The sequence below is a fragment of the Centruroides sculpturatus genome, unplaced genomic scaffold, assembly GCF_000671375.1.
Source record: "Centruroides sculpturatus isolate CEXI.00-Female unplaced genomic scaffold, Cexi_2.0 scaffold513, whole genome shotgun sequence".
Taxonomy (NCBI): domain Eukaryota; kingdom Metazoa; phylum Arthropoda; class Arachnida; order Scorpiones; family Buthidae; genus Centruroides; species Centruroides sculpturatus.
In genome coordinates this window covers 174,741-198,444 of record NW_019384769.1, presented here as the reverse complement: position 1 = coordinate 198,444, position 23,704 = coordinate 174,741, and the positions used below count along the sequence as shown (strand labels likewise).

At 31.8% G+C, this 23,704-nt stretch overlaps 1 protein-coding gene across 1 annotated transcript in view; it reads left to right on the top strand.

The window, feature by feature from the left end:
• Positions 1 to 744: 744 nt before the first annotated feature.
• The window catches only part of LOC111628953 (multidrug resistance-associated protein 4-like), a 110,701-nt gene continuing 87,741 nt past the window's right edge, over positions 745 to 23,704 (top strand). The window contains exons 1-4 of the mRNA XM_023372813.1: positions 745 to 794; positions 876 to 1,094; positions 10,351 to 10,440; positions 20,546 to 20,709. Of these exons, the coding sequence (XP_023228581.1) occupies positions 780 to 794; positions 876 to 1,094; positions 10,351 to 10,440; positions 20,546 to 20,709 (488 nt within the window). The 5' untranslated portion in view covers positions 745 to 779. The remainder of the gene's footprint in view (positions 795 to 875; positions 1,095 to 10,350; positions 10,441 to 20,545; positions 20,710 to 23,704) is intronic.

Sequence of the window (23,704 nt, the reverse complement as noted above, 5' to 3'; positions counted from 1 at the left end):
TATACCAGGGGTGGCCAACCTGCGGCTCGCGAGCCACATGCGGCTCTTTGAAGGATTATTTGTGGCTCTCGATAAATGTACCCGAGTTCTCTTTTCATTTTTGTGTTATTATATTTTAAAAAATTATTATCGTTCCGTATGTGTTTCAAAATGTCTTAAATTACTAACAACAAATATGAAAGACTAAGTGCAACGTTATAACAAAGTTCATTACCGTCCAAGTTAAGAATGATATGAGTCATCGAAAACTGCGCGAACGAACATAAACAGTGGCGTAATCGTCCGTTATCGACCGACTCCAGACCAATTTTGAATTTGTAAACTGTCATTGCAATGGACAGTTGACATTGTGTTCTGGAGGAAACAATTTGTATCACTCTTGCTACGGATATAATTTGTAATTTGGAAATTTTTGCATACCTTTTTAATACGTATTTAATTGCGGCTCGCGAAAAATTTCAAATTTTGAAAAATGGCTCGGACTATCAAGGAGCTTGGCCACTCCAGTTATATACCATGAGAGCCCTTTTGCTTGAACAGTAAGCTTGTGTTCGTGTATTCCGCATTCTCCTTCATAATAGTGGACATTCCTCTTCTATATGTGAACTTAGTAACACTGTGGATCATAGTTTTCTTCTCTGTTTTATTACTGGAATCTGCATAAGAACCTATTAATCACTCAATGAATGACTTTTTCTTTAAATCCCAATATCGTAGCGACTCTCTTACTGAAAGCTGTATTAAGATTTGTTGGATGGAAATGTTTGATAATATTTTTAATGTTACTCATTCAGGTACTATGACAACTAATCTGAAATACAAAATGCATGTGTTAATATAATTCAAATTAAGGATATTAATATTTTTTTTTTCAGGAAACAGTGTTAGTTGCAGGCCAAGCATACTTCTTGGGATTAACAATACATTATTTGGACAGCACACAGGAATTCAGTCCATACAATATTTATGTAGCACTTGTAGGATTTTTTGTCATAACTGCGATTTATGTGTTTACATATACCACAAGTTACTTTATGACAGAATTATATGGAATGAAATTAAAAGTAGCTTTTTGCAGTGTTATATATAAGAAAGTGAGTACGAAATATAATATATTATAAAAGTAGATTTATAGTTAAATTGTTTATGTAATACAGTACAGTCTGTGTGCAGGGCCGGATCATCGCATAGACAAATGAGACAAATGTCTAGGGCCCGGTTTTTAGAAGGGCCCGGTCAAACTGTCTATTTTGAAAAGATTTGNACGCATACTACTCTTAAATACTAAGCTGTACAGTAAGTCACGAATCATATATAAATACCGATATCTTTAACGAAATTGCGAGAAAAAGTTCTCGTTTTATCATTTTTTGTTAAAAGCAAAAAATATTGGCAAGCATTGCTAAAAAAAAATGTTTTTCAAATACACTAACTAGTTACTTTTGCTATAGCTAAAGGTATGAAATACTATTTTTTACAACAGCACTTAGTGTCTGTGGTTTTTGATACAGAGAAGGCCTATGATCGCTGTTGGCGATACGGGATACTTTGTGATATGTACGAATTCGGATTGTGGGGTAATTTGACAATTTTTATTAAAAATTTCCTACGGAATCGAAGATTCCAAATCAGGATGGGCAAGACACTATCTAGGCTCTTCACACAAGAAGAAGGCTCTATTTTGAGTGTGACTCTATTTCAAATCATAATCAACAGCATAGCTTACTGTCTTCCTCCCAGTGTGAAACACTCTCTGTACGTGGATGACTTTCAGATCTTCTGCCAATCTAGTAACATGAGTTTCATTGAGAGACAACTGCAAACCTCCCTAAGTCGCATATACGACTGGTCCAAGACCAATGGCTTTACATTTAACGCAACAAAGACCTCGTGCATTCACTTTTGCTGAAGGCGTGGACTGCACGTGGATCCTGAAATTTATTTAAATGGGGATAAAATTCCAATGGTAAATGATGCTAAGTTTTTGGGTGTAACTTTCGACCAAAAACTGACACTCTTGCCACACTTGCGCTACCTGAAGAGTAGGTGTTTAAAATCTCTGAACTTTCTAAAAGTATTACGCTGCTCATCCTGGGGAGCAGACAAATGTTTCATGCTCAGGATTTATAGGGCCCTTGTCCATTCTAAGCTGGATTACGGCTGCGTTGTTTATGGCTCTGTGCGAGAATCTACTCTTCGGATGCTGGATCCAGTCCACCATCAAGCATTACGTTTATGTACTGGTGCATTTCAAACTTCTCCTCTCCAAAATTTGTACGTGGATGCTTATGAGCCTCCACTATTTCTCAGGAAAGAACAGTTGTTTCCTTTTTACTATATAAAACAGGAATCTTGTATTAAATCTCCAGTTGACTGTACAGTATCAGATACTCAGCTGTAAAGGCTATTTGAAGCTTGCCCAAGTAGTGTCCCTGCATTCGACATTAGAATGGAGAATGTAAGCAGCACGATTGACCTGAACACAAGCAACATTCTACAGGCTGAGGTTGATAGTACACCACCTTGTTCAACTCCTGTGATAAATGCTGACTTCTGCTTAAAGCAGTTTCCTAAGGACTTCACCCCAGACTACATTTACAGATAGCACTTTTCAGAAATCCAACACAATGACAGGAATCTAATTCCCATTTACACTGAAGGTTCTAAAGCAGATGATTACGTTGGCTTAGCCTTTGTCTGCCAGGATAAAGTCGTTGCAGGACAAATTGAATCGAATTCATCTATCTTTACTGCAGAGCTGCAGTCTATTTACTTTTCCTTAAAGTATGTAACTGGAAAAGGTCATCGTTGCTGCGTGATTTACACTGACTCAGTTAGTGCACTTTAGGCTTTGATCTTGTGTAAATCTAGTTCTCACTCCATAGTGATGAAAATCCGTAAACTGTTTTGCCACCTTACTGCGAGTTATCTCTTTGTAAAATTTTGTTGGGTCCCAGGCCATGTAGGTATAAAAAGAACTGAAGAAGCTGACGCAGCTGCAAAATCAGCTAGTCTTCCACAGCATACAATATGTATTGAAGGAGATGATTTGAAGCTAGTTGTTAAAAAACGACTAGCAGAGAGATGGCAAAATATGTGGTATGCACAAATCTTCAATAAACTGCATGGGATCAAACCTACGATAGAAAATTAGACACACAAGAAACTTTATTACAGGAGATCTGAAGTTATTATTACTTGTTTGAGAATTGGACATACTCGGTTGACTCATCAATACCTTTTGAAGGGTGAAGATCAACCAGTACGTCAGTACTGCAATGTTAGTGTAAGTGTTAAACACATACTTTGCAACTGCGTTTCTTTTGATCAAAGTCATAGACAGCATTTCGGAAATGCTAGTTTAGGAGAGATTTTGGGCCCGAGGCCAAATCTTGACAAACTATTGAACTTTTTGAAAGTGAATAATATTTATAAACATATTTAATTATTTAATTAGCTTATATTTATATATATTTCTGTTGATTATTTATTTNTTAGATCGACGATTTCATGAAGAGATTTGGAAAGAATCCCATTGGAATATCCGTTGGAGGATTCTTTTACATTAAGAGAAATTTCGTTATAAGAGTAAGTATTTAGAATTACTTGTAAAGATGGTTGCAAAGCAAAACAAAAACTAATACTCTGTCGGAAATTAGTAAGAATTCAATTGTGTTTAATTATAATTTCAGGTAATTAGTGGCTTATATTCCACGTTATCTTCGTTTATTCAAATTAGTGGCGTATTGGAAAGTGAAAACAAATGTCTTGTGAAGTACAAAAACAACACAAGAGCTGTACATAATTCGAGTGTCATGTTTTAATTAAGTTAGTTAATAGTTGATTAAAATAAGAACTTTTCAAAATTATTTGGTAATTCTTGTGTAATAATTAAATATATTGAAGATCTGAATGGTGCATGAAACGTTGCATTGAATTATTACTTTCGAAAGTGACTTAAAGTGAAGCTTCGTGTTATGTTTTTCGTGACTTTTCACAAAATATATTATGTCATTATGTATACATTAGCTGTCAATTAAAAAATTATGATGTAGAGCATATTTTTCGTTCGATGATTTTCATGTTTTTTCAAAATTGCTATGTTCAATGGAAACTAAAATGAAAAATTTCTCAACACCGTGATTAAAGTGCAGTTTTTAATGAACGTACTGCACATACAAAATTCAGTAAACCAACACTTGCCAGTCCAAATTTCAACGCTACATAAATTTTTATATAAAGTCCTCTGTTATTGCCATCAAGTATTTTATATACAGTCAAACACGAATTTCGAAAAATTCGGTTTTCGTTTTTCGATTAACTGCCAAGCAAGTTAATTAATAAAAACCCTTCAATTGACATTTACGAAATATAAATTGCATTCAAAAATTCGTGGTTAATTATGGTGAAATTGAATTAAATAAAGTTATTGCATTACATGAAAGAACTCGTGGTGCTTATTTATGCTTTAATCAATTTTACACAGAACTTTTATATTATACACTCAAAATTATTAAAATTACTATATGTAATCAGTAATTTATTAGACAAATCATGAATTAACATGCCATATTAAACCTACGATTGATGTCCATTAATTTAAAATATTTTTGAAGAAAATTAATATAAGNAAAATTACATACATTTTGCAAAAGGTAAAGCATGGTTTTGAAGATAATTCAGAAAAATGATTAGTGGATGAGGATAACTTGCCAAAAAGAAAACGCTCTCGGTTAATTAATAGTGTTTTTAGTGATGACGAAGAAAACATTGTTTAATTTATATTAATATAGGCCTATATCACTTTAAAAATTTTCATGAAGATATTTATCTTAATTATGATAATATACTAGCATGTTTTTTTAATTTTTGGAACCTAACCCTTTTTTTCGTATTAGTTCTATGTTTCGTATAACACGGATTCGCATGACACGGCAATTTTTTGGAACGTAACTACCGTGTTATACGGGGGTTACCTGTACTTTTGTTTTTATTATTTTTCTGTCATTTCATAATATTCATATATTGTACTATTCACTATTTTTATTATGTTACCATTGTGTAAACATGCTAACTAATTTTGATTATTTACCTTACTATAGTTATTTATAATTTACTTTTTATTATACTCTCATTTGTTTTTTTATTGTATTTTTCGCTAGTTCTAATGATTATTGTTTTGTATTATTTTATTACATCTTATTTAACTGCTATAATGCATTGCATAATTTCCTACACTTTGTAATTCACCTGTAATCTTTTCTATGGTGCCTTAATAAAAAAGATTGATTAATTGATTGCAATCGACGTATGTAATTTTATCGTTCAAAATCAAAATGTTTTTAAAGTCATCAAATCTGCAATAGCTATATTTGAACATTTCAGTCGTTTGTTAGTTTTTGGTATATAAGTAGTTATTATTGACATATTACAGTAGTATCTAGCTTCGCTTTATCTCTACAAACATTATTTTGCCATTATATGAGTGACAGTTCTGATGCTTGTTACCAAATTGAAGAATATGGCACTTTCTGATATTTACAATCACGCGTAAAATTACACATTGCAAACTCCAGTATTTATATTATAAGTTAACGTGTCGAATAGGTTAAAAGTTTTGTTTACAAACGAACATATAACTTTATTTCTGACTTACAGAAAGATACATTGCATATGCATGACGAATGGAATTATACGATTATGTCACGTGATTGCAAATAGCCCTTTGCTCACATTGTAATTTTGCTCTTTAATTCTTTTGCTGAGGTTTCTAATGTAGACACCTACGAGTACATACTCATTGTTCAGACCTAATTGCTCATTCTTATATAGAATCGTATACACGCTCATCCTTCTTGACCCTATCCTTGTCATTCCTGAGCAAGTTATATACCAGGGGTGGCCAACCTGCGGCTCGCGAGCCACATGCGGCCCTTTGAATGATTATTTGTGGCTCTCGATAAATGTACCCGAGTTCCCTTTTCATTTTTGTGTTATTATATTTTAAAAAATTATTATCGTTCCGTATGTGTTTCAAAATGTCTTAAATTACTAACAACAAATATGAAAGACTAAGTGCAACGTTATAACAAAGTTCATTACCGTCCAAGTTAAGAATGATATGAGTCATCGAAAACTGCGCGAACGAACATAAACAGTGGCGTAATCGTCCGTTATCGACCGACTCCAGACCAATTTTGAATTTGTAAACTGTCATTGCAATGGACAGTTGACATTGTGTTCTGGAGGAAACAATTTGTATCACTCTTGCTACGGATATAATTTGTAATTTGGAAATTTTTGCATACCTTTTTAATACGTATTTAATTGCGGCTCGCGAAAAATTTCAAATTTTGAAAAATGGCTCGGACTATCAAGGAGCTTGGCCACTCCAGTTATATACCATGAGAGCCCTTTTGCTTGAACAGTAAGCTTGTGTTCGTGTATTCCGCATTCTCCTTCATAATAGTGGACATTACTCTGCTCTATGTGAACTTAGTAACACTGTGGATCATAGTTTTCTTCTCTGTTTTATTACTGAAATCTGCATAAGAACCTATTAATCACTCAATGACTTTTGCTCGAAATCACAATGTCGTAGCGACTCTCTAATCCTATTTAACTTCTATTACCAACGCAAAAGTTAGAGGGGAAGTAATGTATAGAGGGTCGTCAGTTGGCTTGATGTATATTTTAGTTCTTATAGAACCGTTATTGAATACAATGTTAATGTCTAAAAATGCACGCTTGTTAAATTAATTTCTTTCAATTTAAACGACAGTAAACGCTGATTGAACTCTGATGTGTCGGCTTTTCCTAAGGATATGGAGCTGCTACAGAATCTGGTATGTTTGCAGTCATTCTTCAGCTCTGAACTAGAAATATACAACAAAAGAAAGTGTAAGCCGGACATTGGCAGCCCGATGCGCGGCTTACAGTGTGAGTTGGTTTTATGGAAACTGGAGCAGAATACTATTAACAATTTCAGAGATGAAATAATCTATATATATGTAACCCATTGAACTGGTATCCGTCCCCATAACGGTATGCAAAAAACGGGCACTACAGGCGCCCAAGCGATAATTTTAAATTAACAATAAATTATATTTATTAATAATAGAAATTTATTATTGATATGAATTTATTATTTATACCACGGAATGGTATAAATATTTATTATGTGTTTTGCCTTGCCTTATATACCTTTATTAACCTTGCGCCGCATGTTTACAACATCACGTTACTCAGTGAACGTCGCGCATTGAAACACGGGAAATTTGTTGAAAAAATGGCGGATATATTTAAAATTGAGGTTTACAAGCGGAGGTAAATAAACAAATTAAACTATTCTAAAGTATTTATAGAATGTTTAATAAGTAGAAATATAGATCCGTATGACGCGATTCAAATGGCAAGATTTGCCCTTTGAATGAAGGAGTGGCGACTCGCCCTCTGTGCAAACAATAAATGTCGAATAAACCATACCCCTACACGCGACCTTTCCCTAGATATAGCCCTCCGAAAATTATTCTACCGGTCACGTATCCGCATGTTTGCCACAATTTACCTTGCGAATAAGCGGATCGGCGACCCCCCGAGTTTCCACGAGAAAATTCCCCGCGTGACCCCGCGCTCGTCCACGAGAAAATTCACGTGCGCGAGCGCGCGTGAATTTTTTTTTCGCAGTAGGCTCTCTTTTGACCACTGTATCACTTAACTGGAAATGACTTAAGCAAATTTTCAGGGGCTTATATCTCATGAGAAGGGGAGATGGAAGGGTCATGAGAAGGAGTATGGTTCCTTTGACTTTATTGTTCGCACAGGGGGGCTCAGTTTGCGAGGTTGCCACCCCTTCATTCGTGGAGTAAATCTTACCATTGGGACTTTAACAGAGCTGTAGAGCATATTGATAAAAACAAAAAAGTCAAATGAACCGTGCCTCATTGAAATTTGTAAAGAACGCCCACTAGGGGGCGTCCCGGGCTACTAGCCTTATATAAACGATATGTGGATGACACATTCATTTCATAGAGGAACGATAGAAAAATACATTTTTTTAATGAGATAAATTACAATAAGACAGGTTTAAAGTTTAAATTGGAACAACTGAATTTAGCAGGCATCCATTTTTTAGACATTAACATTGTATTCAATAATGATTTTATTAAAACGAAGGTATATATCAAGTCAACTGACGACCCACTATAGATTTCTTCCTCCTCCAACGATTGAATACTTATAAACTTTCAGCATTTAGAGTTCTAATTACAATGACATTCCATTATTGCTTCAATTTTCGCGACAGGTTACAGACTCTAGTCTTAATTTCTCACTAAATTTACTTAGAATCCACACACCGTTAAACTGTAATCAGAAACACCTGCTGCGCACTGAACAACCTTTTACTGTTGAATAATTAATGATTTATTATATGTTGTCAAAGTAGATAATAACCTATAGAAATCACTTTATTTCCAATAATTTTTAAGTAATTAAAAGGAATAACTCGAATTAATCAAATTAAGTAGCTGTATGTTAGATATGTCAAATTTCGTTCAACATTAAAGTTTAATTATACAGTGAGTGATCGGTTGAAAATCAAATCGGATAGCGAACACTTTCGCGAAAGATTTTTATGTACGGACAAAGAACACTTGATCGGATTAACAAACACCTCACAGAACAGACACAAGAAGAAGTGACGTAAAATAATGAATACCGATTGGTCTTCCCTTGTCTTCGGACAAGAATTCCAAACTTTTTGGAGCGCTGGAGACTTCAACATTGACGCTCAACTCGATATATACTGATCGGATAATATTTCTCCGAATTTTGAAACTATCCCTCGTAATTTCAGACTTTTATTTTTCTGACAAAAACAATTTTTTTACAGTATTCGCGAGACTGTCAGGCAAGGCACTTTTTGAAGTTTTATGTCGGTTTTTATTTTCGAAAGGTGAGAGTATAATAGCAGAGGTAGAGAGTGAGCAGATATCTGATGTCTGTTGATGCTGGGCAGTATGGCTCGAAAAAGGTCTACAATAGACCGCAGTTCAATCTTTTTCAACAAAGATACTGAAGACTCAAGTAGCTGAAGGAGTACCAAAAATTACATCTCAAAAATTAAGAACATTGAAGAGCTCATAATAGAATCTGAAACGGATCTGACGACAGAAAAACGCGAAGAAACTCGGCGAATGTTTTTTTCTGAAAAAGAGAATTAATGACGATATTTGCTATTACACAATTGTTTGAAGTGGAATGATGTCCGAAGGAGGGTCTTATAATGGCATCCAATTCAGGTTGAGGATCTCTACAGTTACAATGCTATTGATTACTTTTGAAAAATGGAGAACAGAGAAAAGCAATCGACGTTAGATAAATTCTTTAACCTCCACAAACTGAAAAATAATGATTTATAAAAATGCAGGACTGTGTATATATGTATTTTTATTAAAACGTATAAATGAACGCAGTAAGAAAGTATATAGGCTTATATTTTTTCTTTTTTGGGGGTCTGAAAAACGAATAATTCAAATTCTTATATAAACTTATGGTAAATCGATAATCGGTTAAGGAACAATTCGGATAGCGAATAAAGTCATGAAACGGATTATGTTCGTTATCCGATCACCCACTGTACTTTAATATATCAAATATGTTATGTGTTTTTAATTATAAAATTTTAAATGTCGCTTATTGGAAAGGGTATAATGAAGTTAAAAGTAAGAAAAAACTACAGAATTTGATGTGTGATTTTTTTATTAAGAATTTTTCTTAATAGAATGTACAGGAGTTGTGAAAATCATAAAATTTAATTATATTTGATACACAATAATAAGGTTTCTTTTTAGTAAGTATCGCAAATATACATAGTAACAACGTTGAAATTAAAAAAAAAAAATTGGTATCATTTAGACGATTTGCACGTACATATTTCATGAAAAACTTATTGACATTTATACTTATTGCTCCAAATGAACTTCACCAAGCTTATTACAAATACATATAGATTATATTACGTTGCCCATTCAGTGCAATTTAGATAATATTTCAACTGAATCATTTACACGTAAATAATAGATGAATACATCTGTTGTTTATTCATTGTATACTTTATGCTATATCGATGATTCAGACTCAACCGACTGCATTAATCTAATAATACTACTTACAGAATCAAGAAAAAAATTAATATTTATTCGAATATACAATTATAGATTATAAAAATGTTATGTTAATAATCTATATATTTCCTTATTCAAGGGCTTACTAAATGTTATAATTTATAATTTTATTGAAACATAAAACAATACGAAAAAACACTTTTTTGTATAAAATTTTTTTCAGGCAATTAAGTTAAGTTCCTCCTCTCTAGAGAAATCTAATATAGGACAAATGGTGAATCTTCTAGCAACTGACGTCAGCAAATTTCATAATGTAAGTTGAAAATAATTTATTAATACTTTTATGCGGAATAAATCACATCACTTAACAATACACGTATTTTTTACATATATTATATACTTATTTTATATGAATCGTATATCGACTTAAAGTTAACATATACGGTAAAAAATCGTTAATATTTAATGTTATTTATTGTTATTATTTAATATTATATTTATTTATTCTTAATTGTATTATGAATTTATTATTGTAGATGATAGCAAATATCACATAAGAATGGTTATAAAGCCTATCTGTTTATAGTAAATATATACAGTAAAAGTTTGTTAATTGGTATCTACGGCACCAATATTGCACTAATTTATTCAAATTTTCGGATTACCAAACAATTTCGTATTTTTCGCGAAATTCGGCAATTTATACGTAATCTGAACTTTGCATACGTTGCTTTACAGTTCGTACCGGTGCATAACGCTGTATGGTTGCAATTTTTTACAATTGGTTGAATAACCTGAAATAATATTAATACGTGGAAATAATTTCATATTTGTTTTGCTTTCATTATTCCGGAGGTACACAAATCACACTTTATCAGATTATTTATAATTGTTGATTTATTGTTTCATAGAAAAATCTATGGAACGCAACTATAAGACCAGTTATATATACACCAGTATAACAACTACAAAAACATTTCTATCTTACTGGATACTCGTGAGTTATTTTGTATATATGTTACCGCTAAGGCTCGAAAGCCGTTAATATGTACATTACCCAGCTAATCTCCAGATTAACTAGGGTGACCAGTTAAAGTTTCGAAAATTGTTCCATTTTTCAAATTACCTAGATAATGTGCAGAGTATCTACGTAATTTGCACATTACCTACTAGGCACTCGGTAAACTGAAAATAAGATCTGTGCTGGAACAACAACAACATTTTTTGTACGCTTAAATCAACATAATGTTATTTAATTAATTTTCGATATCTAAAGAATCATGTTAATACAATCAAACAATCGGCAAATTATTTGATAGAATTAATCATCAATCAATTAAAAAACTGTAATACAAAAAATCAAACGGTTTAAAATAATATTACAATTAGGGAAATGAATTTGCAAAACATATGCTAAAACTGTGCTTACTTATTAGTGCAATCTAAAAATTACTGACACTTTGATGTAAGTAGCGATTGGTTTTCGCGACAAGCACACGTATTTGTGGTACACATAGATTTGCAGTCACATTTCTGAAACTCTGCCCAGTACCAAAAGATTGTTTTATTGCTGTTTGACGTAAACATATTTCTACAGCAGGAACATCTTTCGTTGAAAATCTCTCTTTGCAAACACTAAATTCAGATTTTGCATACAATTGTTTTAAAATACCTGTTTTAGTACCAAGTTTATAAAAGCCATATAATGTTTTACTAACAAGTAAGAATCACAGATAAATTGGGCGTGCATCAGGTTTTGCTCTGTTTTGTTTGGGAAGTAGTAGGTAAAGGAAATGAGAGAAACAAACTTTCGAACTTTAACGATCCGGAAGCCGTTAGTTTGCAGATTCCCTAGGTAAAATGCGAAAAACTCTTGATTCCGCACGTTAACGGATCACCGTATTTAATTTCCAGATTAACTAGGTAATGTACACATTAACGACTTTCGAGCTTTAGCAATAACGTATATATATTGGAACAACATTATTTTCAATGCTGGTTTTCTTCACAAAACAAATTATTGTATTTCATTTAATTTAGCGTTGATCATGTAATTTGGATGAATGCAGTTAGTGACTTAGGGACTCACAATCCGAAGTAATATATTCTAACATTATGAAATTCAGGGCATTGCATCAACAACTATAATTTAGATTCAGTGTATCTCTCTTTAATCCGAATTAGTAAAAACGGTACACTTTCTCTCAGCTATTAGGTATTATGGGATCGAAGATGGGGCCAAAACTAGCAGAGTTAGTGATGAAAAACATAGAAAAAAAATACAAAACCTTCCAGGTGTAAATAGTAAACATTCCAGGTGAGATATGTTGATGATTAGTTAGTAATTTATAATCAAAAAAATATCTAATGATGGCTCATGAATTTAAAGAGAAAAAAAAAGACTAAAGAAATTTTAATTGTAATCATCATAACACTTTCACTTTATAACAATATTCTTCTATTTTGTTGATAACTTTGTACTAAGCACTTTTTCTTTCTTTTTCTGAGTGTTTGATTATCTGACATTTTCTCGGTTCACATTACCTTGGATCAGGGCTCTACTATATTTCAAAATCTATTAATGATTTGTTATTGATTAAAATGAGCTCAAAGCTACAAATATTGACAACATTACTATATCTTTTGTTATTTTTTTATACTAATGACTTTGTTTATACTAATAGAATTATTTTTTTATGTAAATAACATAATGACAAAATGTATAAATCAGTGGTCGCCAAACTTTTTTTAACCGTTGACCCCCAATCACTTTCCAAAGCCTCACATTGACCCCCACCGTAAAGTTTTATTGCAAGTGTATATGTATGAGCGGAAAAAAAAAAAGTTGTGGGTTGTGGTCACTGTCTAAGCAAAAAAAAAAAAAAAAAGGTTGTGACCCCTTAGCCGCATCGACCCCCTAATCGACTCCCTAGCCGCATCGACCCCTGGGGTTTATATCGACCACTTTGGCGACCCCTGGTATAAATTATATTAGAAAATAATACAGCTTGAAAAAGTTCAGTAACTCATAAAACTGCTTAATCTATATATATAAAAATGAATGTATGTGTGTCTGTCCTTCATGCATTACCACACCGTTTATCTGATTGCCGTGAAACTTTGGGAAGTTGTTTAATATACTCCGGTGAAGGTTTGTGGCATAGTACGATTGCCATGAAACTTTGGAAAGTTTTTTAATTTTTTAATACACTTCCGCGAAGTACATTTATCCTACGATAGATGGCGCGCGTTTACACAAGCATTCGCGCACAGTGTGTACGATCGATTTCAAATTGTGAAGACCATTTCCCCCCTTCAAAAAATATCTCTATATATGCATTTGTAAACTGTTATTTACGATATTTATAATAATTTTTGTTTAATCACTTTATTTCGACATTTTTGCTAATTATGTATTCGCTCGAACTTCGTTAAAATCTTAACTGTACCCCGAACAATGACCGAAGTTGTAGGAAGAAATTTGCGTATTTTACCGATCTAGGTTTCCCCTTTTTCAAATTTTAATATCGACTCAAAATAATTTAAAAAGACAAATTACAATAAAACGGTTTATTNACTATTAGAGAGGTTGAGGCGCACGTTTTAAACGTGTAAACGTGTACGTGTGACGTTCGGCGCCACTTTCCCGTAAGCCTAAAAGTTTGACGATGGTGTTTGGAATGTCAAGCGTGATTCCACCGACTATCCAAACACCACTGTCAAACTTTTAGGTGTACAGGAAAGCGGCGCCGAACGTCACACGTACACGTTTACACGTTTAAAACGTGCGCCTCAACCTCTCTAATAGTTCGTTTGACTGGACGTGAACAGAAGACGTTCAAAAATAGAATCGGGACCAGAAGCTGTATTTTGGTTACTGTCTCTGGTGTCTCATCTCTCACAAGCCGGTCGCTGATTGGCTAATCCAAATGATTAGCCAATCAGTGATCGGCTTGTGAGAGTCAAGATACCAGAGACAGTAACCAGAATATGGCCGAAGGTCTCTAATTAGTCTGGAAATGGGGAACCTAATTCTTGCATTCTGTGAAAACGGGTAAGATTGGCTATAATATAATTATCTTAATCTTCACTATCGTTACTTTTTGCCCACAAATAAAAACTCAGTGAAGCAGGTCCTTGCAGCTAGATTTCAGATTACTCAGAAAAACTGTCTTTTATATATAAAAAACAAAAACTATATTACATACAAATGTACGAACAAATAAAAACCCAGCGAAGCGGGTCCTTGCAGCTAGTGAAAATATAAAATTTCAGATTGAAGTAGAGAAACACAGCAAATAAATTTTCTAGATATTACTATATTTAATAAAATAAATAAATTCTCATTCAAAACATATAAAAAATCATGCAACGTAAATATAACCATAAACTATTACTCTTATACATTTGAAACCATAAAAATGAACACATACATGATGGATATAAAATATATATATTTGTTTAAAAACTGCAATGTAGCACAGTAATCAACACATGGCATAACTCATTCATTTATTCAAGCTTTTGTTGAACAAAAGCTTTTATTCAACAAAAGCTTGAATAAATGAATGAGTTATGCCATGTGTTGATTACTGTGCTACATTGCAGTTTTTAAACAGATATAAAGATACAACACGGTTTCGAAATATGGAAGAATAAATTTCTGTTATATGTTTATTATTTATTACATGACAAACTGAATATTAAAAAAATTTTACAATTGAAATTATTCCTTTTGGAACTTCCTCAAATATATTGTCGTATTTTAAAAATACTGATTTAAGTGACAAAGAATTTTTATAGAAAGTTCATATTAATGGTAAATATTAATAACTTCTTAATAATAAAGTATGTTCAGTTGAGTTANATCAACACATGGCATGACTCATTCATTTATTCCAGCTTTTGTTGATTCTCACAATATTCTTCCATATTTCGAAACCGTGTTGTATCTTTATATCTGTTTAAAAAACTGCAATGTAGCACAGTAATCAACACATGGCATGACTCATTCATTTATTCCAGCTTTTGTTGATTCTCACAATATTCTTCCATATTTCGAAACCGTGTTGTATCTTTATATCTGTTTAAAAAACTGCAATGTAGCACAGTAATCAACACATGGCATGACTCATTCATTTATTCCAGCTTTTGTTGATTCTCACAATATTCTTCCATATTTCGAAACCGTGTTGTATCTTTATATCTGTTTAAAAAACTGCAATGTAGCACAGTAATCAACACATGGCATGACTCATTCATTTATTCCAGCTTTTGTTGATTCTCACAATATTCTTCCATATTTCGAAACCGTGTTGTATCTTTATATCTGTTTAAAAAACTGCAATGTAGCACAGTAATCAACACATGGCATGACTCATTCATTTATTCCAGCTTTTGTTGATTCTCACAATATTCTTCCATATTTCGAAACCGTGTTGTATCTTTATATCTGTTTAAAAAACTGCAATGTAGCACAGTAATCAACACATGGCATGACTCATTCATTTATTCCAGCTTTTGTTGATTCTCACAATATTCTTCCATATTTCGAAACCGTGTTGTATCTTTATATCTGTTTAAAAAACTGCAATGTAGCACAGTAATCAACACATGGCATGACTCATTCATTTATTCCAGCTTTTGTTGATTCTCACAATATTCTTCCATATTTCGAAACCGTGTTGTATCTTTATATCTGTTTAAAAAACTGCAATGTAGCACAGTAATCAACACATGGCATGACTCATTCATTTATTCCAGCTTTTGTTGATTCTCACAATATTCTTCCATATTTCGAAACCGTGTTGTATCTTTATATCTGTTTAAAAAACTGCAATGTAGCACAGTAATCAACACATGGCATGACTCATTCATTTATTCCAGCTTTTGTTGATTCTCACAATATTCTTCCATATTTCGAAACCGTGTTGTATCTTTATATCTGTTTAAAAAACTGCAATGTAGCACAGTAATCAACACATGGCATGACTCATTCATTTATTCCAGCTTTTGTTGATTCTCACAATATTCTTCCATATTTCGAAACCGTGTTGTATCTTTATATCTGTTTAAAAAACTGCAATGTAGCACAGTAATCAACACATGGCATGACTCATTCATTTATTCCAGCTTTTGTTGATTCTCACAATATTCTTCCATATTTCGAAACCGTGTTGTATCTTTATATCTGTTTAAAAAACTGCAATGTAGCACAGTAATCAACACATGGCATGACTCATTCATTTATTCCAGCTTTTGTTGATTCTCACAATATTCTTCCATATTTCGAAACCGTGTTGTATCTTTATATCTGTTTAAAAACTGCAATGTAGCACAGTAATCAACACATGGCATAACTCATTCATTTATTCAAGCTTTTGTTGAACAAAAGCTTTTATTCAACAAAAGCTTGAATAAATGAATGAGTTATGCCATGTGTTGATTACTGTGCTACATTGCAGTTTTTAAACAGATATAAAGATACAACACGGTTTCGAAATATGGAAAAATATATATATTTACCAGAACTTCTGATAATAATGATTGTAAAACAGAATCAGAAAGGTTAGATGAAAAAAATATATTGAATAAATATTCAATGTATAAATTAAACAAATGGCATAAACAGTATTATAAAAATAGATTTAATACTAAATATAAAATTAATAATACTTATAAGTCCTTTCTTATATTAACCACTTAGCATATGAGTGTTTTAAAGGAATTTTTAATTAAACATAAAAAATACTTAAAACTGAAAAAACAAAAGAAATGCGTTCATTTTGAAGAAAAAGCTTAAAATTGTATTTTCCTTTTTCTTGCCTTTTTGTGAAATATGACGCCCATGAATCATTGTTTACACAGCTGGATGACCTTGAACACAGCTGGGGTTGTATTTCCTGAGGCATTCTCATAGACATCTCGGGAGGACAAGAGTTTAAGGTAGGGTGAATACTAGCTGGCCGTATATTTTTAAATTTTTTTAAGAAATTATAAATTTTATTGCGATTTTCGACCCCCCCCTAATTAATTGAATTTTTATATAATAAAATATATTAATTAAAAAAATTAGAAAACTATCGGAGGTCGTTTTTGACATTAGAAAATAGCCTTAAATAACTTTACTGAAGGAAAATCCGTGCACTACAACTTTAGAACGATTAATTAAATTTGATAAAAAATCCAATTAAAAACAATTAAGCCTTAATCCAGCCTTATCAAAGGCTAATTGAAATCGTCATAAAATTTGGAGACCCAGAAAACATTACAAAAATTAAAAAAAATAAATTGTCAAAAGTGGCCTTAAGGACTGGGTTTTATGTAACGCTATGCAACTTTTCCGAGTTAACTCGGGAACGGACGTCAAGGCGTGTTAATGATACACAATAATTGTAGTAAACTTTTAAAGGAAGATAATATAATTTTGGCTTCATCTTTAACTAATAAAATCTCACAAAACATCTATTTTGAAAATATAAAACATACAAATAACGTAGACAAATTTAAAAAATCTGGGGTAGTATATAAAATATGTTGTAATTTTTTAAACTCAAAAAATCATATAGGTGAAACAGGTAGGCAATTAGAATTGAGAATTAAAGAACATGAAGCCAGTATAAAATTAAAATACAACAATTTCCCTTGGTTTGATCACACAAATAATAGTAATTGCAGGATTGACAGAAATAACAAAAATATTTCATTGTGAAAAAGTAAAATATAAACTGCAAATTTAAAAAACATATTAAAATAATAAAAAATAGTAAAAATAATTTAGTGAGTTTATCGAATGGCATGAAATTGCTGAGCAACGGTATAATGTAAAAGAGGGCATGACATAAAATATAAAGTGCATTAAGAGTGGCGTATGAAGGTGAGAATTGTAAGACTGTGGATAAATGTAAAAAAATAATGAAAATGGCCATTATGTATGTATGTACTGTATTGTTTTTTAAAATTTAGCTAAATCATTTAATGGTAACTTGTAAAATCTGTTATTGTGATTACAGTGGTTGTAAACAATGTGACATAGAGGTTTTTTAAAAAGAGAGATACCTAACATCAAAAATCAGAAAAATCATATGTAACAACAATAACGTTCACAAATAAAATATATATATATATAATTTCTAAAAATAAAAGAGTATCTTTTGATAAGATAGACGAGTAAAATAAACACTGTTTCTTAACNACCATTGCTGACTGATTGCCCCTGGAAGTCGGCTTCTTATAGAAACACAGCTTCTATATCATCAAATGTCACGGCACGCCACTGATAAATTATATATATATATATAAATTATTTTGACAAAATTTACTTTGAGTGTTTGTGTTCATAATTATAAATATTTTAAACGGTTTCTTCATTTCGCGCTGATGATGAATTATTAAACTATTTTTTCTTTCGGAAATAAAATCCCGTGATGTCCTGTACACTATTACAAAGTTTGATAACATTCAGTCCGGTAGTTTTAATTTTATGGCTACTTCAAAGTAGAACTATAATTGTAAATACCTTGTATATAGACTATTGTATAATATATATATATATACATAGTTGTTTTTTTTTCAATATATAAATATATACATGTATATATATATAATATTTAAAATTTTTGTAAACTTTGTATATATTTTTCTGTAATTTACTTTGTTAATCTCGTCTCTTTTGGAATAAGGTTAACAACACCAATAAAATAAGGAGAGTTCGAGTGAGGACCCGAAAGTGAACGAATGTGTTATTTTATTGTCTCCAATTTTCTTTTTCTTGTTCAATGTACACTCGACCTTATGACTTGAATGCAAAATAATACGACATATATATATATATGTGTTATATCATTTTGCAGTATATATATACAGTAGATCCCCCTATAAAACCGTTTCCTATAGTTATGATTCCTATAAAAATTGTGGCAGTATCCGTAAACAACGGTAAAAATAACTCCTATAATACGTAAAACGTCATCGGGCAGCCGAACTACTTTCCCGCCGTCCGTAGCGCCACGCTACGGACGTTTAGGCGGATAAATTGAGTTTAGTATCGTCTGTTCATATAATTATATATAAATTAGGTACTGTACATATAATTATATATTAATTATATATAAATTAGGTACTGTATATATAATTATATATTAACTTAATTTATTGTAACTTTATTATAATTAAATATATATTTTTCGCCGTCTAGCGTCACGCTACGGCGAGTTAGGCGACCTATCGTCTGTCCAGTACTGTAATTTTATACATTTCTTGTGAAAGAAACATTTCTTATTTAACGGCCATAAAAATTATTTATATTAAGGATGTCTCCAAAGGTCAACGAAGTTTTCGCAGAAAAATAATATCAGAAATTGCGGCCGCGGTTTGATGCGCTGTTCCGCGACAAAACCAAGCTTTAGCAACAGGCGTAGTCGAACGGTACACACTCGGTAAGCAATCCTACAATTTTTTGTTTATAACGTAGTTTATACGGATTATTTTCGAAAAAATATACGTATTTTGGAAACGTTGAGTCGAATTAGTCTAGAATCGATTAATTTTATGAAAGAAAACCTTTCAAACAGCCGCAGTCCATAAACTATGATTCCTACAAAATTGATTTATAACGAACGGAACGTATCTACCGTCTTATAGGGAGATCTACTGTATATATATATATATATACAGTAAAGCGTCGATTATCCGAACCAATTGGGGAACGTGGTTGTTCGGAAATTTCATATTACGGATAACCGATTATGTACGAAAAAATATATTAACCTGTCCCATGTGGAACTTTCTCTCCGTCGCGTCTCGCTTTGCGTTGAATTTTCGTCGATGTTAAGCTAAACAAAGACTATTGTATCGTTAAAAATTATGTTTTTATTTTGTACAAACAAAATAAATATATTGAAAAATATAAAAACAATTAGAAATTATACTTCAGAAGTTAATTAAGTATCAAAACCGTAAAATATTTGATTAGTGCAAGACATAGCCAAAGATTGCAGCGCTACAGCACAAACGAAAATTTAAATTTGACAACTGGAATTCTTTCAGATAATTGACGCTCTACTGTATGTACATTTTGTAGAACCATTTTGTTGCATAGGATTTGGTTTGTGATTTGTCACACCTGGCATTTCACTGATATTACAAAACACTACCTTGTCAACACACATTAAGGAAGGCATTTAAAGATATTATTATGTAAAGAAAAGAAAACCATATATTACAGTAAAAAGAATATCAAAACAATGTACAGTACATATCCATTAGGAGCCAGATTAACCAAAAGTAAAAAAAAGTAGATCAGACAAACTTTTTTACATATTTTATGATTTTTGAATGAATCATATTGAAACTGACATTCATTATAATTTAATTAAATAAGGCTTAATGTATATATATGATATTTTCTTTTTTTACAGAAAATAAACAGCATTCCATATTTATTTACAAATCCTTTTTTCATCATTGTTACAATAGCGATGTTGTGGAAATATTATGGGTGGACTATTTTAGTCGGATTCTTGGCCATATTTCTCTTCATTCCGATACAAATTGCTTTCAGTAAACTATATTCAAAACTAAGGTAATTATTATTTTAAATTATATAATTGTAATGTGTCTACAAACAAAAAAAACAAATCAAACAATACTTAATGATCATTGATGCAGATTTAATTCCGATATTAAAAATGTATAGAAGTTGATATGCTTAATCGAAGTTTATGCTATGATAATAGCAAACTAATAACAGAAGGAGTGATTTTAACCATTTCAATTTTGAATAATATTGATAAAATAACGATAATTAGAAGAGGGTTAAAATTTTTTTCTTTCTTTACTTTTTATGGATAACGTGTAAGATAGGAAAAATTTTCAAACTTTATTTTCTGAAATAGCCATGGGCCATCTTGTTCAAGAACCTTTTTTGTGTTGACAAAATAGAAAATACTTGGTTCGGTTTTCTACTATGTATAGTAGATTCCCATTCATAACAGACTGATTGGCTGTGGTCTGCAAGTTATTGTATTTTGATTCAGTTTTGTTTTCAAATGTATTTTATTGCTATATGGCTACGTAAGTATTATTTTCCAATAGTATTATGACTGTATATCTTAGTATGTTGGACTTAATAAACACATTCCGAAACATTGTCAACAACAAATTTGAACTGAAGAGAGTGTATTCAAAGATATCAAGAATTATTTTTAAAAAATAAAACTTTTTAATGTCTACCTGTGACTATTTGATAGATTTAGGGTTATGGCATTTCCCTGAAGCTTCACGTGTCAACTATAGATTTTGAAACGTGTGTAACAGTTTTTTCCATCAAAATATGACAAGTATGCTTCAAACGGAACAGATGCATTCGACGAAAATTTTTTTTAAAACAGGGAAATAGTTTAATGTAATAATTATTTAAATTATATTTGTTACTTATTTATTAAATGTTGCAAAGATAACAATGCTTTTTAAAATATATGTGGCAATAACAATTTTTTTAAATACTATCTGATCTTTGACACTGAAGAAGTTTGGTGTCTAAATATTGTAGTTCCAGTTTTTAGAAAATTGTTTTTGTGAAATAATGTAATACAATTTGTGAATTACTATGTTCGATCCACCCAGTTATAGCTGATGGTTTTTCATCTATGAAATTTAATTTATGAATTATTTTGCTAGTAAAATTGACTTGCTATTGATTTTTTACCGAGAATTCATACTTTTTAACAGAATCTATATAAATGACTATTACAGCTTCAATAGCACTGTGTAATGTTTTTATGGCCAACTGTCGATAAATAATTTCATGACTGTTCGGGTCAGCAGACGATGTTTATTATTATTATTTTTTCTTTGAATAAAAGAAAGAGATCGGGAGGGGGCTCTTTTTTCTTCCTGCACCGTTTTACAAAAATGGATGTTAGCATTTGTTAAGCCAATGTCCTTTTCCTATGTGCCTGATCTTGGTTTTGTGTTAATTCAGGATGTACCCTACATCTATGTATTACTTTGTTCAACTTTATTTTGTGAATCAAGAAAATAAATTCACCAGCTATTGCTGGGGGTGTTTGTTGCGTTAATTTATAGTTCGCTTCGTAATTAGATGCATCCAAACATTTTTTGGTCTGTCGAGGCGGATATAGCCGCCATCTTGCTTTTTCGACTTTCGAATTACAACTAGGTGTTAAGATAATTCTGTCAATGCTTATCATTTCTTTTTTCCTTAATTGTTTGCTATTTCTTTTTCGTATCTTTACTAGAATAGTAAAATGGCCATTACTGAATTATTTGATGAAAGAAAGGCTATCAAAATTAGAGCCAGAGCAAAAAAGAAAACCCTTTTATATTCAAAAATTCCTGGAGAATTTCGATGCGGAAAGGCGCAAAGTGCAGGTCAGAAATTCTTTGCCTAAAATTTTGGAAGAATACGATCAAATTCAAAATCAACTCGAAATTAACTCTGAAGATCTGTAGAAACATAACTATACAGTTGGGAGGAATTTATAACAATTCACCACTCTAGAATCACAATTAAATACGCTTGTTGATTCCAGATCAGGTGACCTATTCTGAGTAGTATCCTAAAGCAAACGAATACAATATAACCAGTTTATATCGGAACCACGTGACTCGCGTTTAATCAACTGTGAAAATGCTATTCCGAGCCGTATGTTTCGGTTTCGATTCCGATAGCCACGTGCGATAACTAAGCATTTGTTATCGATCACCCTCGAGCGGTTAAGAATGTAACGAAAGTAAAAACAACACGGTGTCTTTTGGTGTAAGAATGATTTTACTTCACGAGCAATTGGAGAGAGAGTTAATAAACTATGTTGTTGTATTGCTTACAAATAATTACCTTAACAATTTATGAATATTGTATGAATAATGTAATTGCTTCCTTGTTAAAATTTAAAGTAAGTAGCTATAGCGTAAACATTATTTCTGAAAGAGGTTTCATTCGCATACGTATAAATTAAAATGATAACTTTGAATATAAATATATAAATATCAGTTTTTTGTTGCTGTAGCAACCGTGTTGTTATTTATATTGTTGTATACTGGCACAATGAAGTGACCTCTTAACCAGCAAGTTTTTCATTTTTATTTAGTTAGTTTTTAGTCTAACTAAATAAAGATTGAAAACTTGCCAAGTATTGGTTAACAGGTCACTTCATTGTGCCAGTATACAACAAATATCAGTTTCTTTTCGCCATCTTTCTGGATCTCTTTGTGAGCCGATTCTGTCGGAATTCAGACGGTCGGCTATTACTTGCCACAATTTTTGGCGATCTTTTATGGTAAAGAAAGTGTCTAACTTCCCTGACATTAATTTAGAGTTGTATTCCATAAAATTAATGAGCATCTCGAACTGGCGACTCGTAGTTCGCTGGCTTCGTTGTCCTTTCTTCGATATTTTATAAAAAAATTATTTCACTAGCGCTGGTACACGACAATGCTAAAACCACGTGCTTCGCTTAAAAAATGGCGGGTTGCTGTCACGTGACGAAAATACAATGTTAAACTAAACTGTGATTAGTTAAAGCGTAATAGCTATCGATAGCGTGAAACCGAAA